General features: G+C 37.6%; 1 protein-coding gene across 1 annotated transcript; it reads left to right on the top strand.

The window, feature by feature from the left end:
• The first annotated feature begins 24000 nt into the window (after window positions 1-24000).
• LOC120768745 (protein toll-like) lies at window positions 24001-26292 on the top strand. Its single transcript, XM_040095517.1, has one exon. It carries the CDS (start codon window positions 24001-24003, stop codon window positions 26290-26292), a length of 2292 nt encoding a protein of 763 aa, XP_039951451.1.
• The last annotated feature ends 1562 nt before the right edge of the window (window positions 26293-27854 follow it).

Here is a 27854-nt window from a genome sequence, read left to right as displayed (position 1 = left end):
AATGTTTGAGAAATTGGCATTTTTCGGTCAGTGAACACATTTCACAAACCACTACAACTCTATCAGTTGTACTTAACTCAAGGGATGTATGGGTTAAACCACCACCATTTACTAAAATGACAAGAATAGCTTTACGGGATGAAAAAGTGTTGAAATCAAATTCGTAATCAGGACTCCTCAAATACCCCACAGACCTCTTAGTATATCAGTCGCGAATTTTTCATTCGGAACTCAACATTGTTATTATCTATGACATTGCAATAATTTCACAGATTGTTTAGGTTGAACTACTTAAACCTATACTTGCCATCCAAACTGACCGATCAAAATCAGAATAAAGATATTTTTACACTTTTTATACCATAAGAAATTCACGTGTGAAGGGTAGTATAGCTTCGGCACAGTCGAAGTTAGCTTTTTTCTTAGTTTGTTTTTTAGTTTCTTCGAATATGCCCAATTTATATCACTGGGTATCTCATTTAGAGCTAATACAAGGAGCGTTCCAAAGTAAACAGGACTTTTCGAATCTAGCGTCCCATTGTGGCGCCATCTATATGTCGACTGGTGCGTTAGAATCTGCCATCTTTATCGATTATCCAGTGAGAATTTCATGACATTTCATCGATTGGAAGTTATTGCGCTTTAAGTGTCAGTATGTTTGTGTTATCGGTCCGAAATTCCATCGAAACTGTGCGTGAATTCATCAAAAATCAGCCGAAATTATTATTGAAATTCATGGAAATGGAATTGAACATCTATAAAACATCGATTTATTGCATTTTGACCGAAGATTTGGGCTTACGAAAGGTGTGTGCACGGTTTGTTCTGCAAAAATTGACTGACGACCAAAACTTGCTCAAAATCCAACATTCGAAGGACGATTATTTGACCAAAAAATCACATTTTAACCATTAACCACTCTCCGCATTCACCTGATATGGCACCGTGCGACTTGTTCCTTTTCGGAAAAATGCATTTTCCCATGAAAGGAAAGCGTTATGCAGACGTATAGGCCTTTCAAAAGGCTTGCACCGGCATACTGGCGGCCATACCGGCCAACAAGCAAAAACACTCTTTCGACATACTTTTGGACCGTGCAAAAAGCTTTATTGTAGCAGAAGGAGACTTTAATTTTTATAAAATAAATTGATTTTGCAGAAAAAACCATTCGTTCTGTTTTTTTTTAAGTCCTGTTCACTTTGGAATGCACCTTGTATAACTACTTTCTGAAACTGAAATTTGTAATCCTTAGAATCTTTGGCTCCAAAGAAATATGCCTACGTTATACATACACAATTTATTACTAAACTCTCCAGATAAAGTATATGTAAGCTTGTGTATAGTGATATCACAATTTAAATACAACTTCCTCCATCAGGTATTTCAGCTATACTTAAAGCACTTCTGTTTTCTGTTGCATTCTGTATCTTAAATATGCATATCCATCCGAAAAAACGACCTAAATTTTTTTAACATCGCTGCGTATAGTACGGTAGTGAAAGGGTTAAGGCTCTAAATTTTTTTTCTTAATAAACATTAGAACGTTTTTGAAGAAAATTAATTTTAAAATGTATGAGGTTTCGACTTATTTCTGATATAACTTCCTTCTCAAAAAATTAAGTGTACCAATCGCCATATAATTGTGTCGAATTAGGTATCAGTTGGGCCTTTAATATTTTAAAATTCATTAGTATTCATACTTTTATTTATTTTTATAATTGCTTTCCGAAGAACACAACAACTGCATTTCTCTGAAGTTAGACCATTCCATATGCAGAAATAACTTTCTCAACAATCATGGGTTATTAAACTCTCCAAAGAAATTATGTATTCTGAAGTTGCCGACAACAATGTAAATTATAATTACAATTTTATCGACATGTAAAATGTTTCTAATGAAATCGTCAATGGAATAGTAATGAGCAAATATTATACAAGTACTTTCCTTTTACTAACATGGTGCTAGACATTACATACGTGTGCAATGTCATTATGAGTATGGGCTAGGCGGTGTGCCATTGTTATAATTTGGTGGGACTAATAGGCGCCAATTGGATAATAATCATAATCACAAGCTAAGAAGTTGTTATGAAAGTATAATGACACTCAAGAAATGCATTGCAAGTTACTGAACATATACTTGTACATATGCAGGTAAATTTTTGTATAGAATTAAGTATGTGTATTAAGATGGTACTTTAAAAGTACAATTTTTTTTATATTTCAGAGCATTCTGACATTCTGGCAGACAAAGGATAGCATAGAAAATTATTTACATATGCATGCACTGCGATTTATAAATTTAAGCCTTAGACCTGCAATACCTTCCGACGTTTTCAAGCCGTCGGTATGCAAGTGAATAGTGTTTTCTCTAAGTAACTGCTTAAGTATGGAGTCACTCACTTGCGGAATTTTCGTTTTTGCTAATACCGTCTCTCGACAGAAGGGCTAATGGGATTTGTTCTCCAGAATGTTTAGTTTAAAACTTTTAGGTCAAAGAAATAAAATTAATGGTTTTTAATCTACATATATTTAGTTCAAATTAAGTGACTCTGTATTCCCAGCATCAGTAAAAATGCAATGCAATCATTTTCATAAGTACCACCCTAATGTATGTACATATTCAAAATCAAAGGAAGTGAAGGGCGATGTCGTGTAAGTCTTACATTAGAAACTTAATTATTCATTAAAACTTAACCCTTAAGAGCTTTAATGACTAACTTGCATAGTCACCGAAGCCATACAAACAAGTATAACATTAGGCATGCATGTCTACATACATATGTATATATCTATATAAGAGTGTTAATATATGCTTTCAATCATATCCTGCAACTGAATATTAACTGCATAGCAGCCCGCATTATGTTCAGGCCCAACCCTTTGACTCCTTCGAATGATTGGAGTGACAACTGCGTCACGTAGATGCGTGAGCCCACACAGAGCTCTACGTCAAGCGCAACGATATGCAGAACCACACCAATCTAAATTTGTACACAACCGCACATTCATGTGTGTGTGCTTATTGCGCACCTTTCGAAACTCAACGAATGTCAATTGTCAGCTCACACTGTCTAGAACGGTCGTTTCGTTTGGGAGGTTGGCGCAATTTTTGGCATTTGACAATTTCGTCTAATTACGAATGCAGCGAAGGCGCACGATTTTATGAAAATCTGAATGTCTGCATAACAAACCGTCGCGTACAGCAAAGGAGTTACATTCAATATGCCACCAAGGCAACAGACACGTTTTGTGGAGTTGTCAGAAAGTCGTCATTGTCGCTGTCACTGTCATCGGCGCATTCGTCGCCGCCGCTAATACTAGTTCCACCACACCACTGGCGCCACGAATGGGTGTTTCTTTGACGTTTATGGCGGCAAAATGCCGCCGTGCATACCTAATACAATCACAAATTTATATATAATTGCATAGCCAGATAGCATATAGCAATATAGGGTACAAGTGATGTTTATTAAATGTAACTAAAGAAACCTAATCAAATGAGCATAATTTTACCACAACGCTGTTAAGACAATTAATGCTGTCATTAAAAAGTTTCAATTTATTTATTTTTGAAAAGTAACTTTTTTATGTTTATTGTATTTTAATTTATAGCTTTTCGGTAGTACTCGCTTCCATGTGTTGTTATTCTGTTTGCATTAACAAATGTAATTTATTTATTATTAAATTTATTATGTTGCAGGTTTCTGAGAAATTTTTGTGTTGATAACATTTGTATTGGCTACATTCAAAAGAAAGGGAGAAATGGAGTAATATGTCTGGCTTCCTGAAATTTATATAAAGAAGAAAAAACGTTAACTTCGACTGCACCAAAGCTAATATACCCTCCACAGCTGCATTTCTTTTAGTAACTATGTGTTCAGTTGGTACGGAAGCTATATGCTATATTAATCCGATCTGAACAGTTTTTTCGGAAATTATATAATTACTTTAAGCAGTAATTCATGTCAAATTTCGTGAAGATACCACGTCAAATGCGAAAGTTTTCCATACAAGCCCCCGATTCCGATCGTTAGGTTTGTATGGCAGCTATATTCTATAGTGAGCCGATCTGAACAATTTCTTCGGAGATTACATTGTTGCCTTAGAAAACAATCTCTACCAAATTTTGTGAATATATCTTGTCAAATGTGAAAGTTTTCCATACGAGAACTTGATTCCGATCGTTCAGTTTGTATGCCAGCTATATGTTATAGTGGTCCAATACCGGCAGTTCCGATAAATGAGCAGCTTCTTGAAAAGAAAATGACATTTGCAAAATTTCAAAATGATATCTGAATAACTGAGGTGGTGGCTTCTTAATGTACCCTGTTCAGGGTATAAAAATTGCCTTATCGGTGTGCAATGTCCATTAGAAGAACAAGTAATGAGAGCTAGGTATTTTCAAGTGCGTAAGGCTTGTTAATTATGTGGGATCTAAAGTCACCCGGAGGTTCGAAAATCTGTGTATTAGGTATATGGAGGCTAAAGGAAGTATTGATTCGACTTAATCCATTTATAGCACACAGCCATACTACTATGAGGAAAAGATTCTGACTGAATTTCAGTTATAAACTTCACACATTGACCGATGTATTCGGTAAATAATCAATGGGCTCACATATACTATAATTTTTATACTTATAATTTTGATTCCGGTTCCATTAAATCCCTGTTATATCATCTCGCGGGTAAAATTAAATGTCGGTGGCGAATTTAGTTTTAATTTATCGCGTTTTAAGTAGTTTTTAAGACATGTTATATAAAGAATGATTTCATCCATTTTCACACTGTCGATAAGAGTTTCCCATAATATTTGCACTAGGTGAATTCGTCGAATTTTAATAATATATCTGACAAGTTCGTCTGGTCCACATATTCGGTATAGAGGGGCTTGGATATTTTCAGCCCAATTTGAACTATTTTAGGTCACAGGATACACACCTCAAAAACACTATTCGTGACAAGGTGGTTTTTGTTAGATTTCCCTTTTTTTCGCACTGCAATGTAGGAATTTCGGGATAATATTACTTTCCGAATCGATCAAGTAGATCCCAAGATATAGGTGTTCATCCAAATTCGGCTGGTGCCACGCTCATTATCCAAGTTTGACCCCCTCAGGGGTTTCCCCTGAGCAAACTTGGTTAGTCTAAGATGAATGATGTGGAAGATAGGTACGCTAGACTTATTAGAAAGCAGGGCTATGCCAACTTTTAAAGCTTTTTTAACCATAAATGCCTCAGTTAATGCATATTGTATTAAACAACAGCTTTGTGTCTTATTGTGGGGCTTAGCTATAAAACTTTATATGTTTTCGATTAATTGCGTTTTGTAGGCGTGACGACGGTCCGATTCCGCCGATCTGCAACACTAATTCTTCTTGGATGCCAAGGAATATGTTTACCAAGTTTAAACGAGATTTCGCAATTTTTATAGTCACTCTGAATTCAACTCGGCTTGATATACATATATATCGATCGGTTTTAAGATATACAATTAACTGTTATGTGCACAAAATTATTTTGCTCTGTAGCAACATGTTGCAAGAGTATAAAAAACTTTTAAAATTACATTTTAAAAGAATTGATTCGGCTGAAATACAACTGTATTCGAAATAATATTAGTGGTTTGTGAATAATACCAGTGGCTTGAAGAACACCTGCATTGGTCAGTCGAAAAATTGAGGTCCGATGGAAAAAAAATTATTTTACTTGCTTCCCGAGGACGCCGACAGTATGTACATATGTACGAAAGACAGTAAACGCTTCATTTGATCCTAAATATGTTTCACAGAGGGCAAAACATGGAGGTGCCAAAATAAATCTAAGGGGGTGCTTTTCTTACTATGGTACAGGCCCTTTATTTTGGATTAAAGAAAACATGGATGCCAAATTGTACGTTGAAATAATGCAGTCGACTATGCTACCACACGCTGAATGGAAAATGTCGTTGTAATGGGTCTATCAACAAGATAACGACCCTAAACATACCAGCAGATTGGTAAAAAATTGGTTTGCTCTAAATGGAGTTGAGGTTATGGGTTGGCCGGCCCAGTCACCGGACCTTAATCCAATTGAAAATCTTTGGACAGAGGTCAAAGAAGCTGTAGGGAAAGAGAATTCGTCAAATACGAAGCAATTATGGAGTGCTGTGAAGAAGGCGCGGAAGGCCAGTCCTCTCGAGAAATGCAAGCGTTTGGTGGACTCCTTGCATAGGAGATGCGCAGCTGTGGTATTCAACAACGATCATTCGACGAAATACTAAATGTTTAAACTTTATTTTATATTATTATAATGGATTAATTGATTTTTGATGTAAAATCCTGAATACTGCTATTATTAATCACAGCTGAATTTTTCATTTACAAACTTTTTTATTTATTTAAAGAAAAAATTTAACTTATTCTTTAAAAAAAATAATATTTGTTTTAAGCTTGAATATGAGCGAACTAAATACTATAATAATAATCCTTAATAAAATTCAATTATACGATTTTTTTTTGCTTCATTTGAATTCTGAGTTATGCCACTGCTATTATTTCAAACACAGTTGTATCTATTTGCAGAAATGCTATCATGGGTAAGAGCTTAGGTATACAACCGAGCTGAATAAAACCAGGTTTACATCAAATTCACATTCATATGCTTAAAAACACAGCCAGTTAATATCATCTAAGCAAGAATATTTTCAAATAGACGATATACTACTGTGCCCAAAAAATAAGGTGACATTGTATTTATTTTGAAAATTCTTCATTTATTCTTCCAAATCAATTTCATCCCCTTCAAAGTAATACCCTCCCGATGCAATGCACTTATGCCAACGGATTTTCCAATCTTCGAAACACTGGTTGTAGTCACTTTCCGGGATGGCCTTCAGTTCCGTCTTCGCTGCGCCTTGAATCTCCTCTATCGTATAAAAACGGTTTTTGAGCTTGGTGAACAGCCAGAAGTCGCACGGCGCCAGATCAGGTGAATACGGTGGTTGCGGAAATGATCACGAATTACGAGGGCAGTATGGGATGGTGCATTATCGTGGTGTAAAAACCAAGAATTGTCTTTCCATAATTCCGGCCTTTTCAGGTGGATAGCGTTACGCAAACGACGCACAACGTTCAAATAATATTCCTTGTTGACTGTTTGACCGGTTGGAAGGAATTCATAATGCACAACATCACGATAATCGAAGAAAACAGTCAACAATACCTTGATTTTTGAGCGATTTTGGCGCGATTTTTTTGGTCTCGGCTTTCTTTTGGCACGATATTTGCTCGATTGATCGGTTTTTTCGGGGTCGTAAGCATAGATCCAAGTCCCATCGCCAGTTACAATGCGTTTCATGACACCCTGGTAGCCGGAAAGCATCGTTTCACACACTTTAACGCGCCGCCTTTTTTCCAAAAAATTCAATGTTTTCGGTACCAGTCGAGATTTGACGCGCTTAAGGCCCAAAACATCCTTCAAAATGGTATTGGCCGAGCCTTTCGATATGCCAACTTCATCAGCAAGATCTCTAATTGTTAATCGACGGTTTTTCAACACCAAATCTTTGATTTGTTGAACGTGAGCTTCGTCGATAGATGTTTATGGTCGCCCTGGACGCTCTTCGTCTTCAACACGTTCACGGCCGGCTTGGAACTCACTATACCACTTGTAAACATTTTTCTTTTAGGCATAGCCTCATCACCAAAGGCTTTCTCCACCATCCTCATCGTATCCGCAGCAGAAAATTGATTCCGTAAACAAAATTTAATGCAAATTCTTTGCTCAACAAATTTCGACATCGCAAAAAACGAAAAACTCACTTTTAGCAGCTCACAAAACGACACGTATCTCAAACACTAATTAATATTTTGACATGAAATTTGACATAAATGTGACTGACAGTACTACCAACCTAAAGAAAAAAATTCTCCAAATCCTTCGACGCCAAATACATGAAAAGTGCATAGATCCAGCGCTAAACAGCGACTGTTACCCTCTGACTCTGTTTGGATTATCGGAAACTAATTCCGCTGTGACTGGGCTTTCAAATAAATTTAAAAGCACAAAGTCAGTACAGCCTTTGAAGAGGGCTGCATTTCGAAGCAGTATTTCTTGACAGCCACCTCAACCTAAAATACACTATAGTGACTGGTATCGTCAATCTAGAATTGACTAGAGAAATCTACTCTTCCTATCCTCCCTCTAAGATTCGATGCTTAAGTGAAAAAACTCACTGCGCATGAAATGAGTTAGCAAGATTGTCTTATATCTCCTCCATATACATATTACATAATCGACGATACTTTTCAAAATACCTAAATTCAATCATAGGATGTAAAATTCATTAAAAATAGAGCGTAAATTTAAAAACTAATCGAACAATATAATTAATCGGTTGCGCATTGGTATAATTTTAAGCGTTCTAACCAAATTTTACGGCTTTTGAAAATTTCAATCCTTAGGTTATATTACATCTATACTATCATTGTCTTATACACACAATGAAATACAGAAGGGTGTTCCCAAATCCGCTTTCATTAGACCAAATTAGAGCATGTGAATTGTACACATTTGACCCGAATCCATTTAGGGAACGCATTAGGCAAGTGAGCGTCTACTCCATTTGTATCCGACACAATATTGCAAGCTGGAATTTGGTCATATGCATTCAATAGAAAGGCAAAGGACTTTTAAACCAGAACAAAGTAGGACTAAAGAAATCTATTGTTCTACGGTATAGTTTAAAACTATGCATAAATAACCAGAATGCTGAAGAATTACTATTTTTCACGGAAACCGATAGGTATTAACGCACTAATGCGGGAAAATTTGGATGAGATTGCACCGTGACACCACAAATATCCGTAACATACAAGTAATATGCATATGATGTCCTTTTCCACGGCTCTTAAGTATTTTCGCACATTTTTAAATGAAAAACTGCTCTACATTCCCGCCTACCTGCGACGCCTCGCATCGCCTTAATGCTGCGTAATTCGCATTTAAAATTTCTAAGCCAGTGATAATTGTAGGTGTGTGAATGCTGCGCTTAGCGGGAGAAAACTAAGACACCTACACATGCCAATGTTTGTGAAACTGCTCGAAGGCGTTGCGAATCCTTGACACTACTATGTGTGTGGGTAGTATTGTGCTAATGCATGGATAGATACTTTCAACACACAAACAGTTTTGATTTATGGCTTGCATGGCACTTCGATTGTTAGCGTAAGTTGAGCTGAAGATGTGCAGAATAAGCATGAAACCGTTACGAATTTTTGTTGGCACCAAACAGCTGTTATACAGCACGCCACACATTTTAAACATACATATATGTATGCACACATACATACATTCTAGACGAACCAATGCCACCGATATGTGTCCATAAACTAAAAGAAGTCGGCTTATAGAATTGTTCTTTTTCTGTGTGTGCATTTGGGTATGATAATAAGTTTGTAGTTGTGGGGACAAGTTTTCAAATCTTCACGGTCAATTTAACAATAAACAGTTGCCATAAATTAAGAATTACGAGCTCAAACATTTGTTTCACTTCAAATTTGGTAATACGTATTTAGATTTATATACTAAACATATGTATGTACATATGTATGTGCATATGTATGCACATATGTATATGTTGTAGGTATATAAACATCCACATACATACATATGTACGCCTTCATATATGAAGAAGTCACACTTAATGTGCAAGAGCATTGAAATTGATTTGTGCCAGCACGTAAGGCCTCCTCCCTCTCTCTATCTTCCACAGCGATACCGATCGAAATGCGCATCCTTTAGCGTGTCATCCCTTTTACATCATATTTTTGTAATGGTGTGCCTGTGACGAATTTTGCTGCAATAAAAATTGATAAGCTTTGACAAACTCAATTGTGTGCTCATTTTATTCGGAGATACTATCTAAATTATGTGAGGGGACACTAGCGGCGATATGAATGCCAATTTTGAGCTACGAGCTCCGGGAAGAGGAGGCCGCAAATTGTTGGAATTATCATTTTTATGGCACATAGTTAATGTTTGTTGAGCTCAGAAAAAATTGATGCAATCTGGATCCATTAATGCGAATTCTTCCTATTTAACAATAAGTTTAGATATTGATTATTTTATCTCATTAAAATATTCAACGCTTTATACGAGATACACCTGTATGTACATATTAATATACTATACATTGTGACAAAAAAGCACACGGAAATTTTTATTAAATTCCCAGTTTCTTTATAGTAGCTGCTTAAGTCAGTACATCTCAGAAGTACGTTGCGATTTTTACAATGGATAAAAATATCGAAATAATCTCAAATTTTGTATTTGAGACCAAACTATGTCTGCGGATGCTGAAAAAAGGCTTATGGTGAAGTGCTTCAAAGCCTTCATAGACGGTCGAAAGATCGTTGAAGACGTGCCTCGTTCTCGACGACCGTCGACCTCTACAACTGATGAAAATGTTAAAAAAGTGAAGAAGATGGTGCTTGAAAATCGTCAGGCAAGTGGTAGAGAGATGGCAAGAGACAACTCTCGCGAGTCCGTTTGAATGATTTTGGTATATACTTGTATATTGAGTATGAAACGCGTTTTTGCTCGACTCTTTCCGATAAAGATGAGTTTTTTCAAAAAGCGTACCGTAAACAAGTCTCTTTGGACATTTTTGATAGTGCGAATTCTGATCCCACATTCATGGACATCATTTTAACAGCCAATAAGCCATCGGTTTACAAGTCAACAATCATTGGAATGGAAACCGTTTTCAGTCGATCGAAGAGATAAAAGAAAATTCGCAGAAGGAGCTGGAAAAATTGTTAGCATAAGTGTATTACATCTGGTGGGAATGACTTTGATATAAATATTGATGAATAATTAAATATTTCGCGTTTTATTTACAAATTCCGGGTACTATTTTGTCATGATGCATATTAAAATATTTACTTGTTTGTTATTGTAATTTATATATGAGCCAGTTAAAAATTAAATGAAACTTTACAAATTTCAGGCTCTGGCATACCAAAGTAGCATTCAATCGAAAAAATAAAAATATAAAAAACATATGTAACAAAATGAATTCAATCTCATGACTTGAAACCGAGTTATAATAGGCAATTTGTAATCTTGAATGGAACACAGTATTCTCTCAATATCTTGCTGAAGAGCATTATAATATTATGCCTCTAAGAGTATAATAATACTATATGTCTCACTAACTGCTCAAGCTATGTATGTATGTACAAGTATACCAAACAAGCTTGGCAGGGACCTTGCTACATAGTATATCTATCCAAACTCACCAAACTCATCAATTTTACATTTCCGGTGAAATTTTGTATATCTATATATTGCTGTCTGTTAGAACCAAGTTTTTAGCTAGATGGCTTGCTAAGTCACGCTTAGTACGTCTCAAAGATTGGAAAGCTGCGACCACAACCACGTTAAATTACAATCTTTCTTCAATTAACTTTACATCCGATAATTCAACATTAAAATTTATTACTTTGATACTCAGCATACATATATTACACTCTGTAAGCAGCTGGAACGTGTTCAAAGTACGGTCCTTATTGACATCTGTGGTGTACACAGAATAACATCAATAATGACAATCGATGCAATTTCCTACGTTGCACCTGTAGAATTTAGATCAAATATGTACCGATTTGTTCGGTTGCATTCCCCTAGAAACCACAATCTTGCGCCAAAACACGATTTTCAAATTTTTCACCAACAAAATCCGTATTAAGATTGGTCATAGGGTATCAGTTCATAGTAAATAATTCCTTGTCAACCCCAGTAAGCAAATAGCAGTACCTTGCTGACGGGCACTTGATGCGACTGTCTTCAGTAATGGGTTGTGTTTCAACAGCAATTCTCAGATGGAAACCCGGTCCATGAGGTGACGTGTACATCCTTATATGAAAAGTGTCTAATAAGGTTTCTTAGTACAAAATTTTACATTCGTAACTCCATATAGCGTAATCTGATCGCACTTATATACAGCGAGATACGAATTACTAGATTAATTTATACTAGAATGATTCAAACATATTATATTCTCGTAAAATCTAACGCATACTAATAGCTTTATATAATATTGGACTAAAGAGTTTGTATTATTTAAAAATCAAAAACACATTCCATATAACATATCTTCTGGTAAAATTTCATTTTATTACATAATAAAGTTTTCATTTTCGTTGATAGATCGATTAGAGCAAACTTCCAACTGTTTGATCACGTTATTGAATTAGAATTTCTATTTGCTTCAAGATAAGTTTTGGTTACGACTATTACCTCTTCATTTCCGCTAAGTTTAGCTATCCCTCTCCTCAGTTCATATTCGTTTTCTTTTTAAGTTGGATTAAACTACAAAATATAGGTCAGTTGCGACCTTTCGTATAAATTATATGATATATACTCATTTCTGACAAATGTAATAAGCGTAGCACCTTGCAATAAATTCTTATTCTTGTAATTAAAAGACAATTAGCGTAAAACGCACATTACTGTGTAAACTCATATTTTGCCTTTGTGGTGGACAAGTGAAAGTAATGACTTTCCAGCAAATCCAGTTTCAAGTGCTTAGCCTATTTCGATAATTTCAGATAAGAAATAAGTCCCTTTTTTGAATTTTTAGTTTTTGAATAAACAAGTAAAAACGTGCTAATTACGGCTGTAACCCAACATTTATACTCTGCAATTTGCCGGGATGAAAGTCAAGGAACTCCTTCAGGTGCATAAGGTTTGTTGGACATAGTTTTTATCAATTTAGGCAGAAGGATTCACTGTTATTAATAAAACAAATAAAACGCGCTATCTCAATTTCTTTAGGATAACAAAAAAGCCTAACTGTGTGAGTTTTTGCCGATACATGGGATGAGTAGTCAGCTGAAAGTTCGAAAATCTCTCTATTAGGTAGAAAGGAGTTAAACGAATTATTAATGCGTATCTTTAATCGACTTCCAAGAAGAAGTCAAAATAATTCTCAATATCTTTAGTTCATATATATGTAGTATAACAATTTTTACTAAGGTGTGAGAGGTGAAATGGTTTTCGCGAAATCGTGCAAATTGTAAAAACATGGTTTTCAGAAAACGCTCATCAAAGGTTTGGTAACCAACCTCGAAGCGCTTATTATTTAACTGAAATACCTTTTGAACATCTTCGAAACCGTAGCAAATATGCATTAAACACATTCTGTAGATCTTAAAAGATTATGCTAAAAAAAACGATATTTTTATTTAAACAGTCCGACCCTCTTCAATAGCCAGTGCTCCCCCCAAGGAGCTTCCCAAATTTCATGAAGATAAACTAGATCCTGTCAGTGATAATATCGTATTCGATAGGACTTATAAAATTAAATTAAAATATTTTTAGAAAGCTTTCAAAGGCTATGTCTCTCTATTATTTTATAGTAATTAATTCAATATCTTGTCTATATCTCCACCTACGCTACTCAGCGTCTCAAAATTTCAGGAGACATTGTTCAAATATGTACCATACTATATTTTTGAAATATATGATTGTTTACATTAAAAAAAAAAAACGAAAAATGCCCTTTTTGTACCTCTGAAACCCACACAAAATCCCTTAAATTGTTGTCAAACGTGGATACTTTGAAGGTAAGGATCCCGATCCAATTAACACATAACCTATCTGTAGGCATACAAGTATAATTTTCATCTATCAGTTTATCTGACAGCTGTATGCTACAGTGATCCGATCGGAACAATATATTCAGAGATTGATGTATTTCCTTGGACAATGAACGATAATTTGCAAAATAAAAAAATTACTGTTAATTGATCAGTTTGTATACTAGCTACATAGTGCTCCGATTTCGGCGTCGGCTCTGACAAATGAATAGTTTTTGGGAGAGAAAAGGACGTGCGCAAAATTTCAAATCGATATCTCAAAAACTAATAAACTTAATGTACCCTGTTCAGAAGATGGGCCTCGAACCCGACCAAGGTGGTTAGTGTGTCCATTCCACACTGCCAATTGGTACTGCAAATGCTTAGCATTCTCAGGGCGCTGATCAACGCATTGATTTGATCCGCTGCGCTTTTGAGCGCCGTGGAGTAAGGCTGTCGTCAGCAGGTACCCACGTAAAACACATCGGACGTTGTACCCTATTCAGGGTATAAAAACCATAAGAGAATCGCTATTTTATTGTATCAAAAACATTTTTTGAAAACCGGAAACTATGCAAACCAACTGGAAATTCTATATGTAAATATTCGTATGTGTATATACATAAAACCACTCAAACACATACCTTTGAAAACATGCCGCTGGAAGCTAGCTCAACCACAGTTTGCCATCTATTTCAGCACTTAAGTACTTTTAATGCTTAAAAAGGTGAATGTACATATGTACCTTTGCATATACTATATGTATATAGTATATATATTCCTAAATAAATGCATTTGCAAATAACATTCATATCATATATGTACATAAATATACATACGTACATATGGATGTTAAATATACAGTTTTTCTATGGCGACTCTGTGCCATTTACGACCATAAGCAAATACTTAAGTACTTGTGAAAATCATTAAGTAAGCATTTGCGCTGACACTAAATGTTGTACTAATGCATTTGTGGCATGTGTTGCGGCTCATTTGTATTTGCCAACTACTTAGTCGCGCTAATGAAAGCGACTTTCCGAACACCGAAGGTGAAAGAGAATGAAAAATCGCTTTAAAGACATAACGGCATAGAAAGATTATAAAGAAAACAGTTAGGTTTAAACTACTAATGTTCACAAGCTTAAAATCTTTACATTGTCTATGCAATACTCTACTTTGGTTTTGCAAAACCATGCGCTCAGGCACATAAAACTTGGCTTCTGCAGTAACATCAGAATATTTGTAAAACTACATACATATGTATGTATGTATGTATGTACGTACTTATGTATACCTTCTTGTGTACTTATGTGAGGCTCTGCCTCTGTGTTACACCGTTTAAGCCGATTTAGCAATTATCCGCTTAAATCAACCCACAATTAGCGCAACGCACTACAAAGGCATAACATGCGCACAACCAAAACTTCACCGGCAACTATAACAACAATAATAATAAGAGCATTGTCATTATGGCTTAAGTATCGACTTAGAGAAGATCCTTAACTGACTTAGTATCTAAGCACGTACTTATTTTTGTATGTTTGTTTGGCTTAAAAACTAGGCATGTAGCTGTTTGTAGAAGCATATATGCCATACGTAGTTAGGAGAAACTTACCTGATTTTATTATGCCGCTTCTTTTCTACATGTTTTACTTCAGATTATTTTATTGTTCGCACATGGGATGCGATTAGAATCGGAAAGAACATAATATTTTAAGCTAGTGAAAATCTGCAAATTTCTAGAATAGAAATAGAAATCAACAACAATATTTCGCTTCGTAAAATTTATATATCTTAATATAAATATCAAAAAGAAGTACCATCTAATAAAAAATCTGTCTGATGCGAGCATTAAATATCCATATATTCAATAAATTGTATATTGTATTATAATATTCACTCAATGGTATACTAACCATGAAATATTCTACACGTATTATCTGCACTGCCTCTGATGAACTGGCAATGCCTCTAGTTCAATATACAAGCTATGATAGCTTATGACAAACCAACATACTTATGTTGGCTAAGTCTTCCATACAAAACAAGCTAATAGCTTCATTTGCTGCTCAAATAAAACACGCCTAATATTGGTTTCAGGCTTAGTATGGATTCTTGCTTGAACCATTCAACACTTGGATGATGTATGCAGCCGTGAGGATCTTCTGGGATCCTTAAAGTATTCATAAAGTATTCAACATGCAGTGCTAGTATAGCGAGTATAAAGCAATTATAATTGTTTCCACTCCTCCTTTGAAGTTGGTCGCCTTGTCGTGGCGAAGGGGCTTAAGTAAGAGTAAAGTGTGCATCCCAAAGGCACGCACTCTAATCTTACGAACTAAGAGGGACACTTCATAATTTCCACAATAGTGATATGGATGAATAAACCCTAGGTTTTACGCTCATCTCCTATTGTGGAAGTATGAGGACACCCGAACCAACACCACCCTAAGCCAAGGTGTCGAGGTACCCGTGCCGAGGGCTGAATGGTCAGCGGGGGGTAATAAATAGCTGATCGCGAACGGTCCCCTCCGATGCCCGGGCGAGGTCGGAGGTATAAAAGCCTTCTCTCCGCATACCGGCTCTGCGGACGAGTGACTACCCTTTCCGGACTACTCGTGGGACCAAACATGAACGCAAACCATACAAAAACAACAACAACAACAACACCAACTACAACAACCGAATTGACGACAACAGCAACGACTAAGGACATGAGCTATCGGAATCCTATAACGGAATCCGATTTGGACGAACTACTTGCCTCCAGCCAGGAGACGAGTAAGAGTACTACCGAACATACCAAACAAAGTATACCGGTAGATACAGCAGTGAAAACCACAGAGGTAAGGGACGAAGCGTCCACCTCCAAGGCTGCCATGAGCACCAACCAAAGGGGACTGGCGGCTAAAGGAGAAAACAGGAAAAAGCGCAAGAAATCCCAGAATCAGCTGAGGAAAACCGGTACCAGAGGGCAGTTTTCATACTGGGGAGGACAGCCAAAGATAAGGCAGCCGGTACCCCAGTTGATGAGGCTGAAACAAAGCGCCTCAAATCCATCGTAGAGGAATATGAAGGCTACCTGAAAAGGAAGCAATCACAACCTCAAGTAGAGAACAAACTAGAGAGCACTTCTCAAAAGAGAAATCGCTCCATCACAGAGGTACCCGGAACTCAGCCCAAAAAACCGAGGCGGAGTGAAGGAGAACACAGCAGCACAACAACGGCAAGGCATTTCTGCGATGTAGCCAGGGATAGCCTGCAGGTGGCCATTATAGATGGAAATTCCTCCTCTCTGGGCACAATACAGGAGAGATGGGTGGAGATCGACGTCAGATTGTCGAGTATGGTGCTAAGCTATGTACTCGACAATCCTGCGGGTCCTCACCCGGAGTTTGACTCCTCTGAGACCCTCAGGGGCTACAGGGTCATCAAATGCGCGGACCAGGCCTCGCTAGATTTCCTGACGGGTAGTGTTGCTATAATTAAAAACGCCTTCGTAGGCCTCCAATTGAGGCTTATACCCGCCAGGGACATTCCAAAGAGACCTCGTGCTCGCATTTGGTTACCTCCTCTAGAGGAGCCAGGCGAAAAACTCCTGAGGTGCATTAAGCTGCAGAACAAATCTATACCAGGTATAGATGAGTGGCAGCTAATCAAGGAGGAAAAACCTAATAAAGCAAGTAAGCCAATACTCTTGCAGTATATTTTGAATAGTAATCTAAGTATTTGCAACAAGGGCGATAAGCCAACATTTACTTTCCCAAGCTCGGATAGGTTTCCGGGATGGGAGGAAGTGCTTGACCTCACGCTATCAACAGACACAGACAGTCTCGTTGTGGATAACTGGAGGGTATCCGATGAGCCTTCCATGTCGGATCACTCTTGGATACTCTTCAGCATCCGCGAGAAGTACAGTGCGCCTCTCACATACCGGAACTAGAAGAACGGCATGGGGAAAATTTACCAGTATAGCAACAAAATGCCTTGAAAAGGGAGGCAATAAGAGCATCAGAAATCCTGAGGAATTAGATTCAGAAGTAGAGAAGTTAGAAAAAATCCTAACCACAACTTTTAATAAATCTACTCCGCTAACAGTTTTGAAAAAGAGAAAGTCTCTTCTTTGGTGGAACAGTGAACTCAAGAATTTAAGAACACAACTAAGGAAGGCTTTCAATGAGAGGTTTAGATCCAAAATCTGGCAGCCAAATAAAGACAGTATGAAAGAATACAAAAAAGCAGTCAGGAAAGCTAAAAAGGACTCATGGCGATCTTTCTGTACATCGATAGAAATTTGCACAGAAGCCGCCAGGCTGAGTAAAATGCTATCCAAAGATCATATTAATACTGCCTACATTTGGGCGGAGGGAAGTGATTGGACCTCCTCGGCAAAAGAGTCTCTGGAGGTACTAATCACAACGCACTTCCCCGGGAGTCAGCAAATACCTTGAACGAGGGTTCAACCAGAACCACCGCTGAACGCAGCTGACTATCGAAGCCAAATAGTAGATAAAAGAAAAATCAAATACGCCATTAATAGTTTTGCACAATATAAAGCGGCAGGTCCTAACGGGATTATGCCCATAATGCTGCAAAAACTGGTAGAAGAACTGGTAAAATGGTTCTAAGGCTAGAAAATATATACAAAGCAAGCATACAACTATCTTACATCCCAAGAAGTTGGAAAAGAAGTAAAGTTGTGTTCCTCCCAAAACCAGGCAGAAGAACACACGAGAATGCCAAGGATTTTAGACCTATAAGCCTTACCTCCTTTATGCTGAAGGTACTAGAAAGGCTAATAGATCTACACGTAAGAACAATAATGGCGGAGAAGTTATCGAAATCCCAACATGCGTACATGAAGGGCCGATCAACCGAAACCGCCCTTCACGAGGTGATAAGAGTAATTCAAAAATCACTACATCACAAACAATACACCATGGCTGCATTTCTAGACATAGAGGGCGCCTTCAACAGCATAGAAGTAAATGCGATAATTAATTCTCTGGCACATGGTGGGATAGACGACACTGTGTGCAGATGGATACTATCGATGCTTGAGAATAGGAAGATTATAGCTTCAAACGGCGCTGCAACACAAACAAGCTAAGTGAGTAGAGGAACGCCTCTCTCCGCTTCTATGGGTTGCAGCGCTGAACGAAATACTACTCCAACTAAACGGCGGAGGAGTGAAAGCAGTAGCGTATGCAGACGATATAGTGTTGTTGGTCTCAGGCATGTTTCCTTCAACAGTCAGCGAGATTATGGAAAGAGCACTTCGTAGGTTAAACCTATGGGCTAAAAACAATGGTCTAGGAGTTAACCCGAACAAAACAGAACTGATGCTATTCACTAGCAGAACCAAAATACCTCAGTTTCAACTTCCGGTACTAAACGGTACAACACTCACTCTATCCCCCACAGCTAAATACTTGGGGGTGGAGATTGACACCAAACTGTCCTGGAAAATAAATATAGAAAAAAGAATAAACAAAGCATACATGGCCTACTATAAGAAAATCGTCAACAAGAATTGGGGCCTTAAACCAAGTATAATCATGTGGATGTATACGGCTGTCATAAGACCTATACTTACATATGGAGCTCTGGTATGGTGGCCAGCGCTAAACAAACAATACATTATTAGAAAATTAAATGGAATACAAAGAGCAGCATGTGCGGGTGTTACGGGTGCAATCAGGTCATGTCCGACTGATGCGCTCAATGTGATCCTGCATCAACTACCAATGGACATTTTTATTCACAAAACAGCAGCTATTGCGGCGATAAGAATAAAAGAATTGGGAGGTTGGAAACAGCTGAACTACGGACATAGTGTAATTCTAAACAAGTTCACTATTAACAAATCAGACTACATTCTCCCAAAGCTGGATTTCAGTAGACACTTCCAGGTGAGGATACCATCTAGACGAGAATGGAGAAGAGGTTCAATAGTAGAGGAAGATACCACCTCAGTCTATACCGACGGGTCCAAAATGGACTGCGGAGTGGGCACGGGGGTATTCTCCGCTGATCTAGGCATATCTCTCTCTAAACGTCTACCGAACTCGGCTAGCATCTTCCAAGCAGAAGTACTAGGCATAGAAAAAGCCTGCGAGGTTCTATTAGAAAACCACGGAAATATACATAAAGCAACCATATTTACGGACAGCCAGGCGACCCTGCTGGCATTGTTTTCACCCATGACAAATTCCAGTATAGTTCACAGCTGCAAGAGAGCACTAAGCTCAATAAAAGACAAGCTCCAGCTAAACTTGATCTGGGTTCCCGGACACAGGAACTTTTTCGGTGACGAAAAAGCAGACGAGTTGGCAAAGGCAGGAGCTTTCCTCAATGAATCCGAGGCGGAGCTAATACCAAGCCCGCTAGGATCGAAAAAAGCAGAGATCAATAGACAATTTCAGCAAATTGCAAACAACAGGTGGAAAAACATTACAAAATGCGTCATAACTAAACAATTATGGCCAATATATGACAGGAAAAGAACAAATGATTTATTAAATAGGTCAATAAAAAGTATTTACAGAATAACAGCTACCACAACAGGGCACTGGGCATTTGGGGAACATGCGTCCAAAATGGGATTGCCCTACAACGATATCTGTCGTGGCTGCGGAGTAGCAGGGAACAAGGAAACAATCTTCCACTTTCTCTGCGAATGCCCAGCTCTAGCACAGATCCGACACAAAACACTCGGAATCCACCAAGCACCAAATCTTGAATGGATTTCCACCAAAAGCATATCGGACATAAGTAGTTTCATCGAAACCTCAAAATGGTTTGAGAGAGAAGGTGAAACGTAATAGCAAATACAGGTGGTTCTACGAATAGTGTATCAAAATGGCACATCAAGTGCTAATTGAGCCCGATAGGGCTGCACTCCTACCTACCTACCTACCTGTTTCCACTCCAAATACATTGACAAAAACTTGTCTCATCTTTATACATGACTCATTAAAGAGGTAGCTTTGGTGTAACAAATCTTGAAGAAGCAACCGCTCCTTAAATTCGAAAATTTTAATTTTGGTTTCCAATTATTTATTTCTACCAGAGAATGTTTGGTCTAAGACCGAAAGTCGAAAGCTGCTTGAGCCATATAAAAAATTATTTCTGGCCAATCCCAAGTGAATGGTCCTCACTCCAACTTTCGCCACTTGCGTGAACTTCTACACATGGCTCCATTCTCCAGTTGACTCGCGACTTGGCTCCCACGTCACTGTTGGCAGTCATAACTTCGAAGTCGCAGATAATTTCGTCTATCTTGGAACCAGTATTAACATCAATAACCACGTCAACATTGAAATCCAAAGCAGAATCAATCTTGTCAACAGGTGATATTTTAGACTAAGTAGGCACTTGAGAAGTAAAGCCCCTTCTCGACGAATAAAAACCAAACTCTATAAATCACTCATTATTAACGTCCTGCATTTGATGAGTCGACGTTACGAGTTTTCGAGAGAAAAGTTCTGCGGAAGATTTATACTCCTTTCCGCATTGCCAACGGCGAATACCGCATTCGATCGAGCGATGAGCGGAACATTGGCATAGTTCAGAATTAAGAGACAGACGCTACGAAAATTTTATACTCTCGCATGATAAAGTGATAATCGAGATTTCATTATACGTCATTTACATATTTTTCAAATACCGTATTTTTGTAAAGTTTTATTTCGCTATCATCATTGGTACCTAATGTATATACTCGTATTATACAGAAAAGGCATCAGATGGAATTCAAAATAGCGTTATATTGGAAGAAGGCGTGCTTGTGAACCGATTCCACCCATATTTCGTACATGTCATCAGGGTGTTAAGAAAATATTATATACCGAATTTCATTGAAATCGGTTGAGTAGTTCCTGAGATATGGTTCTTGGTCCATAAGTGGTCGGCGTCACGCCCATTTTCAATTTTTAAATAAAGCCTGGGAGCAGCTTCCTTCTGCCATTTCTTCCGTAAAATTTGGTGTTTCTGACGTTTTTTGTTAGTCGGTTAACGCATTTTTAGTGATTTTCAACATAACCTTTGTATGGGAGGTGGGCGTGGTTATTATCCGATTTATTCCATTTTTGAACTGTATATGGAAATAACTGAAGAAAACGACTGTGTAGAGTTTGGTTGACATAGCTATAGTAGTTCCCGAGATATGTACAAAAAACTTAGTAGGGGGCGGGGCCACGCCCACTTTAAAAAAAAAATTGCGTCCAAATATGCCCCTCCCTAATGCGATCCTTTGTGCCAAATTTCACTTTAATATCTTTATTTATGGCTTAGTTATGACACTTTATAGGTTTTCGGTTTTCGCCATTTTGTGGTCGTGGCAGTGGGCCGATTTTGCCCATCTTTGAACTTAACCTTCTTATGGAGCCAAGGAATACGTGTACCAAGTTTCATCATGATATCTCAATTTTTACTCAAGTTACAGCTTGCACGGACGGACGGACGGACGGACGGACAGACAGACATCCGGATTTCGACTCTACTCGTCACCCTGACCACTTTGGTATATACCCTATATTTGACTCTTTTAGTTTTAGGACTTACAAACAACCGTTATGTGAACAAAACTAGAATACTCTCTTTAGCAACTTTGTTGCGAGAGTATAAAAATTTGGTTATTGTAGATTTACTGTTTAGGAGATACGTACTACTGGGATCAAATTGAAAAGGGAGTTTTGAATTTATACTTCTTGGTGGTTACGAGTTTGCCTGATTTACCTTCGTATAACTTCTGGCTATTTAGCAAATTCTAATGACCACTCCGAGGACACCGTTTTGACAAAATTGAGGATATAAAAGCTGAATCGAAGGACGCCTCTGATCGCCATCAAGAAGAAAGATTTTTCCAAGTGCTATGATGACTGAAAAATTCGTTGGTATAAGAGTATTGCAGCAGGCGGGGATTACTTTGAAGGAGAAGAAATGGACAAAATTCACCTTTCAACCAAGCTCATTTTTTCAAAACTTTTTGCTAAGAGGTGCCCCTTGCTACTACGATGTACTGTGTCAAATTTCAGTTTTATATTTTAATTCAGTGCTAAGTTGTGACACTTTATAGGTTTTCGGCTAATGTCGATTTGTGGGCGTAATTTCTTTGTACTTAGTAACCCTTTTACCTAGTTTCATCGAGACATCTCAATTTTTAATCAAGTTACTGCTCGCATGGACGAACGGATGGCCGGATTTCAACTTTTCTTGTCATCCTCATCATTTGGGTATATATAACTCTATATTTATCTCGCTTTGTTTTAGGTGATACGTACTTTCCGTTAGGTGAACTCTGCAGAAACTGGTTGCAAGAGTATACAAACAAAGAAATTGTGTAAAGAAATCGCAAAAGCGCAGAAAGCCGAACTTCTGAAATTTTGATTAAAATAAAATTCCAAAAAAACATTTATTGAAAAACAACGTTTACTAGTTAACTCATAACATGCTTGTTTTATGTCTCAAATATTTGTATTATGTTAAAATCATTCTAATTAAACCGATTATCTTAATTTTTAGCGATTTAACCTGTGGTTAGTGCAGCTTTAACGCGGTCACGGCAACTTTTTAAAAAGTTTTTAACCACAAATATTCCAAGTTATTCTGATACACTACATCGTTATGACTTCTCTTACGACTTTCAGTGGCGTTGCTAGAGGTTTAGTCAGCCTACAGCAGAGTCAATTCTTTTAGAAAAAGTTTGTTTTCCTTACATTATTTAGAACAGCAAACAAATTATCGCACAGGGGCGAGTGTTAAGCGAATTTGTGGTTTTCACAAATATTTTTCTTGATAAGGAATTAAAATACGATATAAGTTTCTTATGGCGTACAGATTCGATATTATATTTGATTATTTCAGTAAGTGTAAGTGAGCTGGTCTGCAAGCCCGATTTATTTTGGAGGAATTATAATAAGAGCAACAGAAAATTAATAAATATGAACAAATTAAAAGAAGGCAATTTGTATGTAATACTCGCCTGCATACTATGTCAACTGATCATAAACAACAATTTTCTGTTGGCGCACACTACCGAAATGAAGTCAATCAAAACTACTGTTGAACCATTATCCACATGGCCCCTCGATTTCTATAGCGATGAGAATACGACTTGTGATTGCGATAGCAAAAGTTGTGAATGTAGTATTGTCGACGGAATCAATATTATTTACCTCAATTTTTTTGGAGGACTTCGAGAGTTGTTGGTAAGGTGTAACACTATAGACGCAGAAACTAATATCGATTTCCTACTCAAACATAAATTTCAGTCAATGTTACTAAAAACAAGTTATATCGAAGTGATAGATTGCCAACATTTTACACACGAAATCTACATTAATGACACAGTGCGGTTAATTCTAATAACAATGACTGAGCTGAATAAATTAACACTAGTCTATAACGTTGACGTTGAACCAGAACCACCGGAATATTTTACATCAATATGGAAAGGGACTCACCTACAACTGATTATTAAATCAAATCGATATGAGATCCGGGAAGCAGATATTATAAGTATACTAACTGACATACTTTATAACACGAATCAAGTGGAAATGCTTACGCTTAGCGTACAAGGTCTAAGAAACCAGACCTTATCGCTGCAAAAATTGACGCAAACATTCTTCAAAAACTTCCCTGGGCTAAGACAGCTTGACTTAGCCGGAAATAATATGAAAATGTTGGACGCAAACATCTTTGTAACGCTAAAGCAATTGAGTTGTCTGAATTTGAGTCGTAATGAAATCCGGGAATTGCCCGAAAGTCTGTTTGCATATCAGCGTGAACTTTTCATACTGGATCTGAGCCACAATTTATTGACATATTTATGGCCACACCTTTTCGATCACACTCCTTGGCTATGGCAGTTGAAACTTGGTGGAAATCACCTGCACGACACCACAAATCTTATGGAAAATCTGAAACCGTTGCATTATCTACATAGGCTAGACGTAAGCCAGAACCACCTGCAAACTAATTGGAGCAGCGAGACGTCCTTCAATAGAACGCCAAGGTTACTGACAAATTTTCTACACAACATGGATTCGGCTTTAGAAGACGTTCTTAATTATATTACCAAGTTCCAACCAGAGATGTACGAAGGTGGCAAGATTAACTCAACAGTAATCAATTTAAGTGGCAATCGTTTGCGCGAATTCTCTTTGGATTGGCTTGTACCTCTGAACATTACATGCCCTTTTGAAATCAACTTAGAGCACAATTTGATTGAAAACATTTTCGCTTTACAAAATTTCTCCAGTACGACTGCTAATTGTGCGCCCAAAATCAAAATAACTGGTAATCCGATCGTGTGCGATTGTAAATTGGTTTGGATTTACAGTGAAAACTATCGTTCGCTGCTCAATGGTTCACAGTGCGTTCAGACGTCAACCAAACTGATAAAAGATCTCGCGCAGCTGGAACATAATGAACTGTGTGACTGGGGACCAGTATTGTGCCCGATAAAATGCAATTGTTACACACAACTTGAATTCTTGCACATCAATTGCAAGGGTGCGGAACATATCGAACAGCTCCCACGCCCCGAGCAAGTTGGGCTCAAGAGTTCGATACTCGATATTAGCTATAACAATTTCATTGTATTGCCGCTAAACACCACCTTCGGCTATGCTAACGTTTCGCATCTCAACGCGTCGCACAATAAAATCACGAGCATTAATATCAGTCAACTGCCAACTAATTTGACGGTTTTGGATCTACGAAATAATTACTTAAAAACTTTGAGCAATGAATTTTTGCGTACATACATCAATGAGAGCACAAAACTACAATATCTCTATCTAAGTGAAAATCGTTGGATTTGCGACTGTTCCACGCAGCAATTGGTGTACACCATACGTACACATCGGACACTCATACCCGATGCCGACCAGTTACTCTGTGCTAATCTGCTGAACGATACACTCCTAATAGACAATGTGAGCGGGTTGTGTCCTACTCCTGTTAATGTTGAATATTATCAGTACTTGAATACAACTGTGATTAGTGTAGGGTTAACCATTATTATTTTACTTTGCATTATCGCACTCTTCTATAAATATAAATTAGAAGTGGAAGTCTGGTTATATAGCCACAACATATTGAGATTTTGCATTCGCGAATGTGAGCTGGATAAGCATAAAACGTTCGATGCGTTTATTTCATATGCACACCAGGATGCAGACTTCGTCAACCATACACTACTGCCGCAACTCGAACAGTGCGAACCACCATTTCGTGTATGCACACACGAACGCAATTGGCTGGCTGGCGCTTACATACCTGAACAAATCATCGAATCGGTGGAACAGTCGCGTCGGACGATCATTGTGCTCTCGCAGCACTTCATCGAGTCGGATTGGGCGCGCATGGAGTTTCGGACAGCGCATCAGTGCTCGTTGACCGAGGGTCGTGCGCGCATAATAATGATTAAATATGGCGAAATCACGAAAAGTGATTTATTGGATAGAGAACTAAGGGCATATTTGGATATGAATACTTATCTGGATTGGAAAGATGTCAGATTTTGGAGCAAATTACGCTACGCCATGCCACATAAAGTGGGTAGAGAGAGGAATTCCGATATGCTAAAAATTAACGGCAGGATGTATGTTATGGGACAAGTTGAGATGAATCGTTTGGGCGAAGAAATTGCTTAAATGTGTCACAGTTGGTTAGTGGTAAAGAAAGTTGGTTGCAGGATAGTAAGAATTTTCACAAATACATATACTTATATTTAAGAAAATACAAATATATTACCTTTATTTGCAGGTAGTTTTTGAAATCTTCCGATTCTTCTGTGACACAAAGTGTTGTTCAATATGTTGCTTTTATGAGAAAGATTGAAGATTGAGATAATCTTGGGCAACCTGCTTACCAACCAGTGATCATCGCATACACTCTTCAATCCCATTATATTATATATCTTGTAACTATTTAGTCTTTTTATACTCTCGCAACAATGTTGCTAACGAGAGTATTATAGTTTTGTTCACATAACGGTTGTTTGTAAGTCCTAAAACTAAGTAAGGAAGGGCTAAGTTCGGGTGTCACCGAACATTTTATACTCTCGCATGGTAAAGTGATAATCGAGATTTCATAATACGTCATTTACATATTTTTCAAATACCGTATTTTTGTAAAGTTGTATTCCGCTATCATCATTGGTTCCTAATGTATATACTCGTATTATACAGAGAAGGCATCAGATGGAATTCAAAATAGCGTTATATTGGAAGAAGGCGTGGTTGTGAACCGATTTCACCCATATTTCGTACATGTCATCAGGGTGTTAAGAAAATATTATATACCGAATTTCATTGAAATCGGTATAGTAGCTCCTGAGATATGGTTCTTGGTCCATAAGTGGGCGGCGCCACGCCCATTTTCAATTTTTAAAAAAAGCCTGGGTGCAGCTTTCTTCTGCCACTTCTTCCGTAAAATTTAGTGTTTCTGACGTTTTTTGTTAGTCGGTTAACGCACTTTTAGTGATTTTGAACATTACCTTTGTATGGGAGGTGGGCGTGGTTATTATCCGATTTCTTCCATTTTTGAACTGTATATGGAAATACTTGAAGAAAACGACCCTGTAGATTTTGGTTGACATAGCTATAGTAGTTTCCGAGATATGTACAAAAAACTTAGTAGGGGGCGGGGCCACGCCCACTTTTCCAAAGAAATTATTCCAAATATGCCCCTCCCTAATGCGATCCTTTGTTCCAAATTTCACTTTAATACCTTTATTTATGGCTTAGTTATGACACTTTATGGGTTTTCGGTTTCCGCCATTTTGTGGCCGTGGCAGTTGGCCGATTTCGCCCATCTTCGAACTTAACCTTCCTGTGGAGCCAAGGAATACGTGTACCAAGTTTCATCATGATATCTCAATTTTTACTCAAGTTGCAACTTGCACGGACGGACACAGACATCCGGATTTCAACTCTACTCGTCGCCCTGATCACTTTGGTATATATAACCCTATATCTGACTCTTTTAGTTTTAGGACTTACAAACAACCGTTATGTGAACAAAACTATAATACTCTCGTTAGCAACATTGATTGACATTGATATGATAAGCATCGATATGTTGCCTTGATTAGATTCTGACCAACAATCCTTCCGACAGTTTTACTAATTTCATGCGAGCATATGAACTGTGTGTGTATTAGCCATCAAAACTTTGAGTTAGAAAGATTTCGAGTTGTAGATTTTTTTATTAA

The sequence above is a fragment of the Bactrocera tryoni genome, chromosome 2, assembly GCF_016617805.1.
Source record: "Bactrocera tryoni isolate S06 chromosome 2, CSIRO_BtryS06_freeze2, whole genome shotgun sequence".
NCBI lineage: Eukaryota > Metazoa > Arthropoda > Insecta > Diptera > Tephritidae > Bactrocera > Bactrocera tryoni.
This window is presented reverse-complemented; position numbering and strand designations above follow the sequence as displayed.